The sequence below is a fragment of the Protomyctophum bolini genome (assembly GCF_963924005.1).
Source record: "Protomyctophum bolini genome assembly, chromosome: 19".
Lineage (NCBI taxonomy): Eukaryota > Metazoa > Chordata > Actinopteri > Myctophiformes > Myctophidae > Protomyctophum > Protomyctophum bolini.
In genome coordinates this window covers 29,413,926-29,429,060 of record NC_137880.1, presented here as the reverse complement: position 1 = coordinate 29,429,060, position 15,135 = coordinate 29,413,926, and the positions used below count along the sequence as shown (strand labels likewise).

General features: G+C 43.2%; 1 protein-coding gene across 1 annotated transcript in view; it reads left to right on the top strand.

Annotated features, from left to right (window-relative positions):
* Nucleotides 1-1,089: 1,089 nt before the first annotated feature.
* Nucleotides 1,090-15,135, top strand: part of akap12b (A kinase (PRKA) anchor protein 12b) — a 69,054-nt gene continuing 55,008 nt past the window's right edge. Inside the window, exon 1 of the mRNA XM_080790222.1 lies at nucleotides 1,090-1,367. Within this exon, the coding sequence (XP_080646348.1) occupies nucleotides 1,254-1,367 (114 nt within the window). The 5' untranslated portion in view covers nucleotides 1,090-1,253. The remainder of the gene's footprint in view (nucleotides 1,368-15,135) is intronic.

Genomic DNA, 15,135 nt, shown 5'->3' with positions numbered 1-15,135 from the left:
TGATGAACAATCTGATGGTTTCAGCAGGAGGAGTAGACAGTAGACACATGGAGAGCAGGTACCGGAATGCTTTTTTGGGAGGCCCCGCCGGCGAACGATAATTGCGCTGAAAACCGTCTGCCCCGTCCGCCCGCCCCAGCAGCCCCACGGGTCAACCCGCGGGACCTGCGGGCATCACTAGTATGCATGCATGTGTATGTAGTGTACGCGTCCCAGCACGGAAAGCTGCAACACGGTAACTCTGTAATTTCTCAAACATTAAGGACGCGGGCGGCTCACCGGAACAGGGCCCGCCCCCTGGGCGTGTTCCTGGGGGTCTGGGATGTTCTGGGGACCCACCGCGGACCCCACCGCGGTAACTATGTCATTTTTCAACCCTTTCGGATGCGGGAAGGCTCACCGGAATCGGGCCGGCCCCCTGGGCGAGTTCCCGGGGGTCTGGATGTTCCGGGGACCCCCTGGGGACCCCCACACTGTAACTCTGTCATTTCTCAAAGATTTCTTCCAAAAATAATCACAGTACAGTACAGAGCGCAGTACACTACGGTACAGCACAGTACAGTACTAACTATAACAATAAATGTATAGTTGCACCGCTGAGTTCACACAGGTGTCATTCTTATTTTTTTGTGGTGCTGTGGTGGTTTGGATTTGGATATCAATGCAGGCATTACATTACCTTGTTAAAGTGGTTGTGGTGGTGTGTGTGAGGAGCAAGAGGAGGATTATCATGACCACTTGTGTTCAAATGATGTTGAAAGAACATGAGTTATCTTATAAACACAAATACTCAAATGACACGTGGTAACTGACGTCTTGTTGTTCATAGTCCTAACTTAATTTTGTAGTATTGAAAAAAATGTCTGCAGAAGATGCAATTACAAACTAAATACCACAAAGTTGAATCTGTACACCCCTCCTCCAGTAGCCTACGGTGTGTTTGCTGTGATGCTGCAAGGCGTGCCGAGGCGCACTAGCTGGCGGTCTGTGTGTGATATTGTACAGAGTGAGAGGAGGGGGTCCTGAAAGACTTTGCCAGCAAGCAATCGCGGTTTATCACTTCGGACAGAGCCACCCTAACCCGGAGCGGCCATTGGGTGCATTTTCGACGCTGGGATAGTTGCCGTTTTTGAACGACTTCACACTTGTTCACAGTTATTTACCTCGGGTGTATTTTTGCCTTGTTGTTCCCCCCCTCCCTCCCGTCCTTAAGATAAGGAGCCCTGGCCCTGCCAAAGAGAAGATTTTTCGCAATGGGAGCAGAGACCTCTACGCAGCTAGACGAGAAGAGCCAGGGGGATGCCTCGTCCAAAGAGCTGAGTGCGGAGGTGAATGCGACGGAGGGAGGCAACGTTGACCCAGTCAAGGTAACGCTAATGGATGCCCTTTAATGTCTCCGTTTTTACCGGAATCTTTTTTTTTCTTCCCACACCGGCCAGTGGACATTAAGTCATTCAGTCTTTAATGTGTTGTGCACTTCACCTGTATGCAGCTTTGCATTCATATAAACAGCGAGGTAAAGGTTCCCTCTGTTTCGTCCACATCTGACATAGATCTAGGTTTCTCTCTTTTATTAATGTTATTTTTTCTTCCGCTCGACTCAACTATTATTTTGACGCGGGACCGTGCGCATTGCCGATGGGATGTGCGGTTTCTGTACGTCACTTTCGGTGTTATTTTTGCTGACTAATAACAGGACGTTGGTCGGTTGGTGCATGTCTGCACTCTGCAGCCATGCAGGCTGCAGCCAAGCTGCTCCAATCAGTCCCGCAGTCATAAAACGCTTACACCAGCTGTCCACTTTGGTCCAGATTGTTCCTAATAGTTTACCTCGACTGTGTGATTCAGCAGTGTGTCAGACTCAGACAGGTTTTGTGTTTAATAATGTGCCCCATTGTGTTAGGAAGAAAAAAAAATGTTTCACAAGGGCAGGAGGAACCTGAACCTAGACCAACAATTATTTTCAAATTGATTGTTTTTGTCATGGTGTGAAATTAATGCACATGAAGCAGAATTATTTTTGTATGCAATTTGGATGCTGTGTTTTGATAATGTGTGCGTTGTATTTATTTGTGACAGACACTTGCATATGGGATCGAATTAAGATATCTTACTGCCATTTAAATTAACCCAAACACATTGTTTATGTCCACATCACATTCACCTGCTGTGGTGGTGAAGGTTTTCACAAGTAAAGAAGCCTGCTGAGTGCCAATGTTTGCCCATACATAGCCTACAATACCACAAACATTGTCCACACAATCTCACCTTCAACTAAAATTATTATACAATGTATATTTCTGACTTCATACTCATATTGCTTTAGACAGGGGTTACATCAGCTACCTTGAGCTTATGCTTTGGATGTTTGAGAGAGGAATGGATAGGCTACCAGCTAGTGTACATCCTCGCTAGATGCACTTATTCTACATTTTACACAGTTTCAAATGGGAAATACAGTATATGAAACCTCTTGAATGTGGAACAGTTTAAAAGCCTTTATCATCGATATGGCTAGCCTGTTTTCTAGGCAAAGCTGCCTTTGTCAGAGCAGTGTCAGACTTTGGATCATTATTGCCTCTGTTGAATAGCTTGGAAGTGTGAATGAATATTTGCTCTAATGAGCATGTGCAGCCACTGCAAAATCCAATTTAACTCTGAGAGTGTAATATGGAACATTGAGAGGGTCCATGATCTCACCACATGCTGTTTTCATCCTTACGGATTGGATTTATTGATGTTTTTTTATTGGTTGATTGATGTTCAAGAGGTCAAATTTTGTGGGCCTTTGCACTTTTTGAAAGGTCATCAGAGAGGTCACATGAAATTAGTCTTTCACTGCAGTAGCATAGCAAACAGCATTATAATAATATATATAATATATAATATATATTATTATATATATATATATATATAATTATAACAAAACAACAAGAATTAACGAATGCTCTTTTGACCAAATGTTAATTAACATTTGCTCAAAAGCGCATTTGTTAATAAGTAGACGAATAACAGTTTATGTCCAAATGTTATTCTGACCCCTCCATGAAAAGGCCTAGTTGTCCTGACCCCATATCCATCATTTATACATTATTGATAATTAGTGTGGACTTAAACTGTTATTCGTCTATAGTACTATTCTTGTTTTGTTTTTCTCAGTACGTTGTTTGCTCATGTCGTCACCTGCTGGCTTGGCATGAGTGTAGTTGTTTTCATGTGGGCTGACACCCTCAGGGCTTTAGGATGTTTTTGTAGGCCATGCATGCTTAAGCTGCATGTATTACTGTAGCAACACTTTCTGACAGAGTTTGACGAAACATTGGAATGCTCAATATGAAACGCTTCAAGCTGCCAGTCCACCTGTAGACCTATTCTGTGGTGTGTCCTATTACTAGCCTCACGTAGCCAGCCTTCAATCGGCCTTTGCAATGCATATTGCCCCATGTAGCAGGTTGTTTGTCACAATGCCTCCACTAGCCTCAGTTTTCTGTTTATTAGTAGTCATATCTAGGATTTCAGAAACATATTGTTTCATTTGCCTCATGCCACTACACAAAATCCTTGTTTTTAATACGTTCATCTTGCTTTTATGCTAAGACAAATTAGAAACCTAGTCACAAATTCAACAATCTCCTTAAAAATATAATTTTGAATGATTTGGCGAAGTTCTGTACTCTCCTTGGAGCTTAAAGGTGCTGTAAACTGGTATTAGTTTTTAGGTTAAGACATTGTTTTTGTTAAAGCTCTATAGTTTGATAGTAATCAATGAGTTTTTGTTCTTTAATGAACAGAAAATAAAACTTTAAGGGGGGTTTAATTCATCAGCTTCAGTTTTATATCCTGAGATCTCTCTCCTGATTGGATGATATCGGTTAGTCGTAAACGTTGTAAACATAGACGTTTTTGAGATAGTGTACACATTGACAGATCAGTATTGTGCTGTTGTCTCTGGCAATTTGCCTGAAGCCAAGCATGTCCTAGTGAAACAGGGACTTCTCAGCCATTCAAAGCGATGGGGGCTGGTCATTCACTAAACAAATCAGGCAGTGCCGACTAGAGGTGCTTGACATCATTTTGTTCCCAATCTGGCGATGTAATCTGTCATGTTGATTGACAGGAAGTAATTAAGGTCTGAACTTTGGACTTTTGATAAAATAATACAAAAAAGAAAGATTTTAAGAATGTATTTGTGCCATAAAAGCGTGAGAAATTTAGACCTTTAAAGGAAAATCATTCAACATGCACAGTAGGCTATTTTATAGTTTCAAGTTTTTGTTAAAGCTCTATAGCTTCAGTTTTATATCCTGAGATCTCTCTCCTGATTGGATGATATCGGTATCCCCAATTGAATGTATATTTGTGCGTATGCGAGACTTCGCACATTCTGTACATGTGTGCCGGGGGTTAGTCGTAAAGGTTGGACGTTTTTTTGAGATACACATTGACAGATCAGTATTGTGCTGTTGTCTCTGGCAATTTGCCTGAAGCCAAGCATGTCCCAAATGCAAATCCAGATCCTTGTAAATGTTTGCTGCAAAGTTCACTAATTATAGCCTAATACCTGGGATGCTATCCTATGTTTACTTGGATTGCATCATCTCATCTGTCATCTGACTGTCGTGTTAATGTGAGAGTAGAAGGAATAAAATCACATATGATGCATTCCTAGTGAAACAGGGACTTCTAAGCCGTTCAAAGTGATGGGGGCTGGTCATTCACTAAACAAATCACTGTCAGGCAGTGCCGACTAGAGGTGCTTAACATCATTTTGTTCCCAATCTGGCGATGTAATCGCATATCAGTCACGTTGATTGACAGGAAGTAATTAAGGTCTGAACTTTCGACTTTTGATAAAATAATACAAAAAAGAAAGATTTTAAGAATGTATTTGTGCTATAAAGGTGTGACAAATATTGTTTTAATTTTTAATTTTTTTTTCATTCTTAGCTCATTTTTAGATCTTTAAAGAAAAAGCATTTAACATGCACAGTAGGCTATTATATAGTTTCAAGATGTTAGCTGGCGAGTACAATAACCATTTGGGAATTAGGTCTAGGCCTGAACCACAAACTCCTACAGAGATTGTCTATCGAGAATGTCTATCGAGATTAGAATGTGTTATTTTTTATTCACATGAAGGTAGAAGATCAAAGTGATTTGAAATGGGTGAACATTAAGTGTACAAGCATTCTGTTCTTGTCCATGTTTAATGGGATAGCCTACAGCTTCCTGACTTTGTATTCCACACAATCCATGTGTCAGCTGTCTCAAGGCTTCTCTCCCTCTCTCAGTGATTGATGTGGATATAAAATTTGGAATAATCAACAATGTATTGCATTCTATCTTTCACGTGATCTGCTTTGTTTAGAAATTATAGAAAGAGCAGGTGTAGGATGGCAATGAGAGTGGCTGCATCCGCCCTGCTTAATATGCGTTCAATAAAACACCCTCTCCTCCTGTTTTATGGAGGAATATTTTGCTCTCTCCACCCCTTTCTAGGTTCAAGGTTCAAGGTTGTACTTTACTAGAATTTCGTGCGCGCTACGCGCGCACTCATCCCAGAGCGACTTTGCCACGCACTATGGGAAGAAATAAATGGCGGGAGTTGACTCCACATGTAGTAACGAATGGGTTATTGGAAATGTACCATTGTTTTGTCCTGAATATTTCCACAGCCTAAGTACTAAAGGATTGTGACTGTGGGACAGACATACAGTCTGACATACAATAGGCTACACGTGTGCACAGTGAATAAACAATGACCTATATGCCCAGAGTTCTTAAATTAACATAGTTGGATTTTAACAGAAAGACAATGCCATAAATCAGTCAAAGTAAGTGACAGACTCAACAGTAGCACACAGCATGCAAGGCAGCGATGCATGCATGCAAACATGTTTGTCCAGCTGAGATTTAGTGTCTCCATCTCTCTGTGGAAGAGGTTGCACATGACCTGTACGGCCACACTGAGGCGCTCCAACACAAACACAGACACAAAACAACACCACGCTGTTTGTCCAGTTGACCCAAATCAACACCAATACCTAGCCTGTTTGTCCAAAACACAGTATCTGCTGGCCACGTGTCTACTTCGCCACAACCTAATGTTAGTAACAAATGTAGGGGAGAGCCGCCAAGGTTGTAACGCTTCACGGTTGTAACATGGACGTTATATCTTGATTGGTCAACGCCACCATGACGCCATCGCGTCAGTATGTGTACAGCAACGTACTCTACGTGGCCAGGAGTTTGAAGTTTGAAGTGTTTACCTTCAAAATGCGTCTAATTTTACACCTGGAGTATATGTGTGGTACAATTTTTGTCTTTGGTGTTGGTGAATAAAAATCCACATGGATGTGTTCATGCTTATGTTCTTCATTAGTTTGCATCGTGTTTAGACGGAATTCACGTTCATTCTGGTCTGTAAGCAACTGCAAAGAAAACTTGCAAAAGCGGGTCATTTGTAACATGTGTTACAAATGGTCCGCTTCCATTCAATGCCATTATATGTAATATTTACATATTTGACATATTGGCCAATATTATATGTTCTGAAATGGTATTGTATCGTGTAGTGTATTCTGAAATTAGTTTAGGGTTGTATAACGTTGTACAACTCAATCAATCAAACGTTTGTTTAATCAATGTATTGCCCCATTGAAAAAAAAGAAATGGCCAAACTGGTACTGGTACACCCGATACTATTTAATATTTCCCTTATGTTTGATACATTTTCTTATCACATCCATGGTATAAAAACAATGCTAAGGAGTTGCTTCAATGAAATGTAATTGCTTTAAGCTGAGAACGATATGTTTAATGGTGTTTTTTAGCGTTGTTACATTTATCATGCATGCCGTTACAATTGATCCGATATGCGCAGCAAATGTAACACTGAAACAGCGTCCACGTTCGGTTGAATAACTCCCGACCTGTTTTATCAAAAAAATAACTTGAAGTGGTTTATGGTAGCTGACATGTGTAGGTCCGTTGCCTGAAAATATTACATGTGTAGCTAAACGGATCTCTGAGTAAAAGAATGAAACGTGCAAAATGTTACATCCTTGGCGGCTCTCCCCTATTAGTTTACTCGCAGCACAGCACCGTCACTCCTGTCAGTTATTTCGTCCTAATAACTTGAAGTGGTTTATGGTAGCTGACATGTGTAGGTCCGTTGCCTGGAAATATTACATGTGTAGCTAAAGGGATCTCTGAGTAAAAAAATGGAACGTGCAAAATATGTTCTAAAATTGTATTGTATTGTGTAGTGTATTCTAAAATTAGTTTAGGGTTGTATAACGTTGTACAACTCAATCAATCAAACGTTTGTTTAATCAATGTATTGCCCCATTGAAAAAAAAGAAATGGCCAAACTGGTACACCCGATCCTATTTAATATTTCCCTTATGTTTGATACATTATCTTATCACATCCATGGTATGAAAACAATGCTAAGGAGTTGCTTCAATGAAATGTAATAGCTTTAAGGTGAAAACGATATGTTTAATGGTGTTTTTTAGCGTTGTTACATTTATCATGCATGCCGTTACAATTATTCCGATATGCGCAGCAAATGTAACACTGAAACAGCGTCCACGTTCGGTTTAATAACTCCCGAGCTGTTGTGTGTATTGCGTGGTGAAAAGGCCGTGTGTTTGTGTTGTAAACAACTCATGTTATGTCTGCGCACACTGTATGTTGCTATGGCTGCTGACGTTAGCATGTGTGCTATCAGGCAAAAGCTGAGATAGATATGCAACTACTACTGGGGAAAATGCCATACAAAACACAACACCTAATTTCGGAATGTTATTGTGACCTATTGAGCACAATCAGACCATCATGATTTGCTTGCTGGACCTATAATTAATTTATTAGCATTAAATGTCCACTCGCCCATCCAAAAGAAAAGCAAGATGGCTGCGACAGATTGTGAGCGCGACGGACTACGGAGGCCAGGAGGAGCAGAGCTGGTGACGTAAGAGGCAGGCAGTGTTGCCAGGTTTGCGAATTGTAAGCGAGTTGCAGTGTATGCAAGTAGCGTGGTTAAATTCCTTGTTTCTCGGCGTGTTGTGGCACCCGTTTATCTGCTGGCTCGATCGTGATTTTCATAAAAGTAATATTTGCAGAGTAAATAAGAAACTTGAACGGCTAAAAAATAGGCTATGTCAGTTCGGGGAGGGTGGCGAATTTATTTTGCATATAGAGATGTGTGGTAAAAGTGTGGTTCGGTCGGAGATAGAGCATGAAGAATGAGTATGGGTACACCTTTTCACTTGTATATAAGATTGTTACATCTTGTGCACAGGTACAGAGTAAAATCTATTTTGGTTTGGCCTCCTTCCTCCAGCAGCATCCATCTTGGAATATTGTATACACAAACACCATTTTCCCTCCCAGTAGCCACCTATCCACACCTCCTTAATGCTCCCCACATCTCCCTCTTTCCCCCACATTGTGCTCAGAAGTAGGTCAGAACGTAAGCGCTGAGTGTACCTATGTGCCTCCTCCAGACAATTCCCACAGCCAAAAACACTGTCTCGCCTGCAGTGCTCTCTCCCACGCACGTGCATGTGCGTGTGTAATGTGTATGTGTACCAGTCGATCCCCCAGACACATCAGTTCTGAATATCTTAAATTCTCTCTCTCTCTCTCTCTCACCATGTCTCCCTCTCTCCACTCTCTCTCTCCCACCATTCCACCATCGTTTCCCCGACCACTTCCGTTTCTCGTGCTCTGATTGGGTGGGAGCCTATACATTGTTTTTGCTATGCACCCACAAAGGCAGTTGTTTAAATCAGGAAACTGCACATTCTACAAACTCTTGACAGACACACCCGTACTGACTCGGAAACAAACAATCGCAATCAAACGCAGATGCAGCAATCTCGACCCTAACCCATTCTGGGCCGGAACCTTTTAGTGTTTAAAGCATTATGTTATACTTTAGCTATTGAAAAATAGCATATCTACAAGCTCATAGCGCGGCACTCGAGCTTGTAGATCTCTCTTCGTGAAAATGTGGCACAAATCATTGAATATATATTCTTTCAGAGCAAACGTTTTTAACTAAAATCTTTGCTTCTGGGGGTCCCTGGAACTACATATTTTCAGATGGGGGTCGGCGGCCAATCACATGGAATAGTTTGAGAACGACTGACATAGAAACATAGGGTTTTTCAGAAAACTGTCAGGATTTAGAAGACATTGTAGAATCGTCCTCAGGTCGGACCTGCGTCACACATTGGGCTCCATACCAGAAGCAGCAGCAGTGGCACCAGGTGACTCCCTTGCTCTAACACCATGTTATGTAATGTAATGGGGCACGGGATGAAGGGCTCTTACGTTCCTAAATAATGAGCCACGGCTGATCAGACACCGCTATGACACTGATTATCCTGTTTAGCTGTGATGGGGGCCTGGTAGAAGGGGCTGGGAGGAGGGAGGTGTGTGTGTGTGTTGTGTGTGTGTGCGTGTGTTTAAGGGTCAAACAGTGGAACCATTGAGGATGGGCCCGAGACGGGGGACAGGCTTGGGGCCCCTCGTGTGCGCCAGCCCAAAACAGGAAGGAACCAATGGTGCCCCCAGATGGGGCTGAGGCGTTTTGGGTGGGCAGGGGAAGAGTGTACAGGTGAGGAGCCTAGAGGGGGAAGACGGCAGCAAGTGAGAGAGAGCGAGGGACCTGCCAGGGTGACATAAAAACGGATGAATCAGCCGATTGTTCCCTTACTCCCGCCTCCTACCCGATGTTAAGAGGACACCGATGACAGAGGAGGCCCACATTTGAGAGAGTGTGTGTGTGTGTGCGTGTGCGTGTGCGTGTGCGTGTGTGTGTGCGTGTGTGTGCGTGTGTGCGCGTGTGTGCGCGTGCGTGCGTGCGTGCGTGCGCGCGTGCGTGCGCGCGTGTACTGTAGTATGTGAAAATGGGTGTTTTAATACCTCTTTCTCTCTGTCAACCTCAGAGAGATTGAATAACAGTCAGCTGTTGTTTTTTAATAATAATTGTAACAGAATGAACACCTGAAAACTGATATAAACTTTTGTTAGTTGTTGTGTGACAATGACAATAATGTTGTTTTGGTAAGCAGTGGAAGTATTGTTCAGTGTTTAATCGGGTTTGTTTAGATGGTGTAAAGTAAATGACTTAATTATGTTGGCAAAAAAGCCAGGCAACAAAGGTAATTTGTTTAGAGGGATGGAAGTCTGTGGTATAGGAATAGGGATTGTAGGGTTCAAGTAGTTATTAACTCAAAAATGTTGCCTTTGACCATTAATTCATGGCCAACATCCCCCCCAAAGATAATCAAATAAGCATCATAATTGAATTTTCTCTTCTCTGGTCGGAGGTGAAAGGGGAAGTACCTGGCAGCTGGCACTGCTAGTCTGCTAATTGGTTTTCCATCTTCTGCTCGTCTGTCACCCATCTCTCAGATCACCTTCCAATTCCTTTACCAATAAAATAATGGATGTGTTTGGGCATCTGAAGAAGAACAAAAGCTTGTTTACCCATCTCTACCCCTTTCCATCGCTTCCAATTACACTTCACTTAATTAAATTGATGATACATTAGAATTTGAATAACTAGTCTATACTCACACCCAGGGGGTGCAGTGGCCGGTGTCGAGTTGGTCGGACCCACGGTTGTCCAGAACCGCCCCAAAAAGGCCTCTGCCCGGGCTCTGGACAGGGCCCCTTCCCAGGGTCCATATATGGATCTGGCCTGTTCTGACATCATTCTGACGTCTGCATAGACTCCATATTAGGGCATGCCTGACAAAGAGCTCCATATATGGGCCTAAAATGGACACAGACATAATATCTGGGTGGGGCATGCATTTTTAACTTGCATCGTTCCAACTTCCAAGTAGGCCAACGGGCACTGCTGTAGAGCCGCCACAGGCACCGCTCTAGTATTAGGAAAAGTTAAAAATAAGCTTCAATATTGTTCAGATCAATATACCAACCACTGAGGACAAAATTGCACGAGTACCGACCATGTAATTGAATAAAAGTCCCCATCCTTGATTGTCCATTATGTCAATGTATCACACTGTGACACTGAGTGCTACTGGTTGTTGCTGAAACAATTGTTGAGTGTTTGTTAAAGCTTTTGCACTGTATTGATCTCTCACAGAGAGAGAGAGAGAGAGAGAGAGAGGGAGTGTGTGTGTGTGTGTGTGTGTGTGTGTGTGTGTGTGTGTGTGTGTGTGTGTAGTTAAGCATGGCACTGCTCCCATGAGTCACTCCCCCAGTCTCCACCCACCACGTTCTTAAATCAGCACTTATTGGTCCTCACTAAAGATGGTACCATTTCTGTCTACTCAGAAACCTGCCTAGTGGCCCGGGCCGGCGTAGTGGTCCGGGCACCTAGGCAGCCAGCCTGACAGAGTGTCGTGGGTTCGAGTCCCAATCCCGACGAGTCGACGACCTTTGCTGCGTGTCATCACCCCATCTCTCTCTCCCCATTTCCTGTCACACTACTGTCTACCAATAGCTACCAAGCTTAAAGCAGCTGCAGCTTTCTAAAAATATATATAATAATAATATATAAACAGATTTCTCTTATTGGAACTTTAGAATGCTGAAATAGAAGCCTTTGGTCTTGTATCAATGGCATTTAAAAAACGTTTACGGCCTGGGCCATAGCTCAGTGGTCCAGGCACCTTGGCTGGTAATCCAGTCTGGCAGTGTGCCGCGGGCTCGACTCCCGATCCCGACGGCCTTTACTGCATGTCTTCCCCTCATCTCTCTCCCCATTACCTGTAAGCCTACTGTCTGTCCCTCAATAAAATATATAAAATAAAGGCGAAAGCCACAAAAAAACTTTTTACAATTTACATCTTGTTTTAAATGACCAAACTTGCCTACAGACTATGTCACTAGTAGTCAGGTAGTCAGTAGTCAGTCAGAGTGACTAGACATAAATGGTGCCATCTATAATGAGCATCAGTGGAGACCAATTATATTCGATATTAGGTTGAAAATGTCCAAAGCGGTCCCTTGATTGAGTGCTAGTTCACAGAAATGCTTCTTGCAGAAATATTTTCATAATTATGTTAGGTAATCAGTGCTATTATTATGTATCTGCAACTGCCAAAATTCACCCTTTGTCAATACATCTTTGACCCGCTTTTCCTCTCTTGTTAGGGTTCCACAAATGGGCTCGTTTGTGTTTACAGTTTCTTTGAGAGTCTTCCAACTTGTGTTCAGTTTATTATCGAGGCAGCAGAGGAATCATAAATGCACAAATACGAAGAACCTCAATTAACCCCAATTGTGTGTTACTGTTTGCTATTACATTTACAGCAATAGAAATAAGAGCACAAAACAACAACACAGGGGTCTAACTTAAACAGTGCCGTATCCATTTGTCCAATGAACAACATGTTCATCATGACCATATGCTTTCTATTTCATATGTCAGTATCTATTGCCATTGTTTTGCAGTAAACAGGCTTTCATTGCTCTTTGTACTGTAAGTGGTGACCTGCCCGAAAAGGCCCATTGGAACCAGAATCCCTTCAATTCCAATCCTGTGATAAACAAACATACCGTCTCTAAACCTTCATCCATGGGGAATGAAGAGCTACAGTATAGACTTTTAAAAGACTAGGGTAGATTACTCAAGAGATCATCCTTACATTGTTGTCTCTGTGGTTTGAGGCACTTGTGGTTGAACCTCTGTTGTTCATCTGCTTGAGATTCTAGACATTCCATGGAGTTTTGGTGTTGAGAAACGCGTAACATGAGGAAAATGTAACGCACGCACGCACGCACGCACGCACGTACGCACGCACACACACACACACACACACACACACACACACACACACACACACACACACACACACACACACACACACACACACACACACACACACACACACACACACACACACACACACACACTCCCATGTGTCTTTCCTCGCACACAATTTGCATGCCGGTAATCAGGAACATCGATTTCCTCCAATCTTCTGAGCTCAAACGTGGAGGAGTCACGGAGCCCCGGGCCGAGGGCCCGTGAGAGGCGTTGGTCTTGTGGTGATGATGCAGTATTGAGTAGCCCTGGTCTAGCCAACAGGGTTTGCCATATTCACAGTTCCCTGGGGAAGGTTAACAGCCACTCTGTCCAAATCAATCATCATGATTGGAAAATCTGTTGCCACATCAGCGTCCCTATCTGGTAGATAATGCCTCGTTTTTCTCTTTTCTGTGTTTTTGTGTAGCAGGGTTAGGGGTATACATTACTGTATGCAGTTATAAAGATGCCATGAAATCCTATAGGCTAAATCTGCACAATCCTCTTATGAGTATCAACATTGCGTATGTGAAAAACTGTTACTTCTCAGGAAATGAAAAGAAATAAGAAAAATAAACGTTCAGTGGCTCCAATGCACTGTTAGTTATTATGTAACTATGTAACTACACTTGTTAGTACTTTCCATTGGTTAAATATTTATAAAATCCACAGCCAGACCACTTTCTACCTGATGGTCCTATTTTGGGCATGTTCAAATTAGCTGTTCCCGGAGTGAGTTCCACAGCAGAGGGGCAGCTGAGCAAATGGCTCGGTCGCCCATGGTGCAGAGCTTGGTGGGGTGGACTTGGAGGCAGTTAGTGTTTCCAGAGTGGAGGCTGCAAGTGGAGGTCTGTGGTTTGAGCAGTCCCTGAAGGTAGGGGGGGCATTACCGTAGACATATAGCTGCATTGGTGGGTAACAGGGAGATTTTGTATTCTGTGCCGGAGGAGATGGGAAGCCAGTTCAGTGAGTGGAGAATGGGTATGGGTGTGATATGCTCTCATCAGGATCCTAGCAGCGCTCTGATCTGGATGTATTGGAGCCTTTGAAGGCTCTTGCTTGGTATCCCGGTGAGAAGTGCATTACAGTGCATTGGCATTAAAGTGTCATAGTGATATGAGTGACACTATCGTGTGGAGGTCTAATCATTCTGTCAGTGTTTATCTCTCAATAATGACCTGCTAGGCTGCTCCCCATTGATTATCCCTTGCGTGTGTGTGTGTGTGTGTGTGTGTGTGTGTGTGTGTGTGTGTGTGTGTGTGTGTGTGTGTGTGTGTGTGTGTGTGTGTGTGTGTGTGCGCGTGTGCGTGTGTGCGCGCGCTTGTAGAACTGAAACATGTCTGCCAGCTCTGCCAACTTATTTGTATTTCAGCGTACTGAGCGTAGTGGGTTGTTGTTGCTGAAGTGAACTCATTGCTTCCATGGGAAATACCTTCTTTTGTCTAGACACTTACACACCACAGATACTAATCACTGAGCTCATCACTTCTGATACAAAAACATTGTCATTGCATACCAAGAAAAAAACGGTGTGTTTGCAAATTGCAACTTCAACAGGTTAGCAGCTTGGACCCACGCACTATTTCTATTTATAGCACACCTTGTATGCTCTCAGCTCTTTTTCTGCACCCTCTACCGTTTTCCCACATCCATTTTTCATCAATTTTGGTCCTGATGCAGCACTTGCTGTACTGTGCACAGAAGATGATGTCAGTGGAATAATTGTGTGTGTGCGTGCGTGCGGTGATGGGTGCATGTGTTTGTCTTTTGTTCATTCATGCGTACATCCATGCCTGTGCGCGACGTGTGCGTACGCGCATGTGCGTGTGTGATGTGAGTGCGTGTATGTTTGTGTGCGTGGGTCTTAAGTGCCTGCGGGGGGGGGGGGGGTGGAGAACTGGGTATGTGAAGGACAAATCATTGAAACATAGCATCTGCACCGTCTGTGATGCTGCTCCTTGGCATGTGATACTGATAAAGGGGCGGGGTGGCTTTCCTATGCAGTAAAGTCGCTAAGATTTACTGTATTGATCGAACACCCGCCTCGTACATCACCATCCCCTTCACTAGAGCTCTCCTGGGGGGAGTATTGTAGTGCAGTGGTTCCCAAACTAGGATCCGGGACCCCCAGGGTTCCTTGAGGGGTTTCATGGGGGGTCCTCAGCTACATTTTTAAATATCAAAATCATTTTAAGTGTACGGTAAGGCATTAAGGCTAAATTGTGGTCCTATGGAAGGCAAGCAGGGTGTTTGTTTTGTGTGAGGTTGTAATAATGTGATATCTGATGTCTTGTATAGTTGTGGGGATTAGAGGAAAGCAGTGTGTTTTGTTC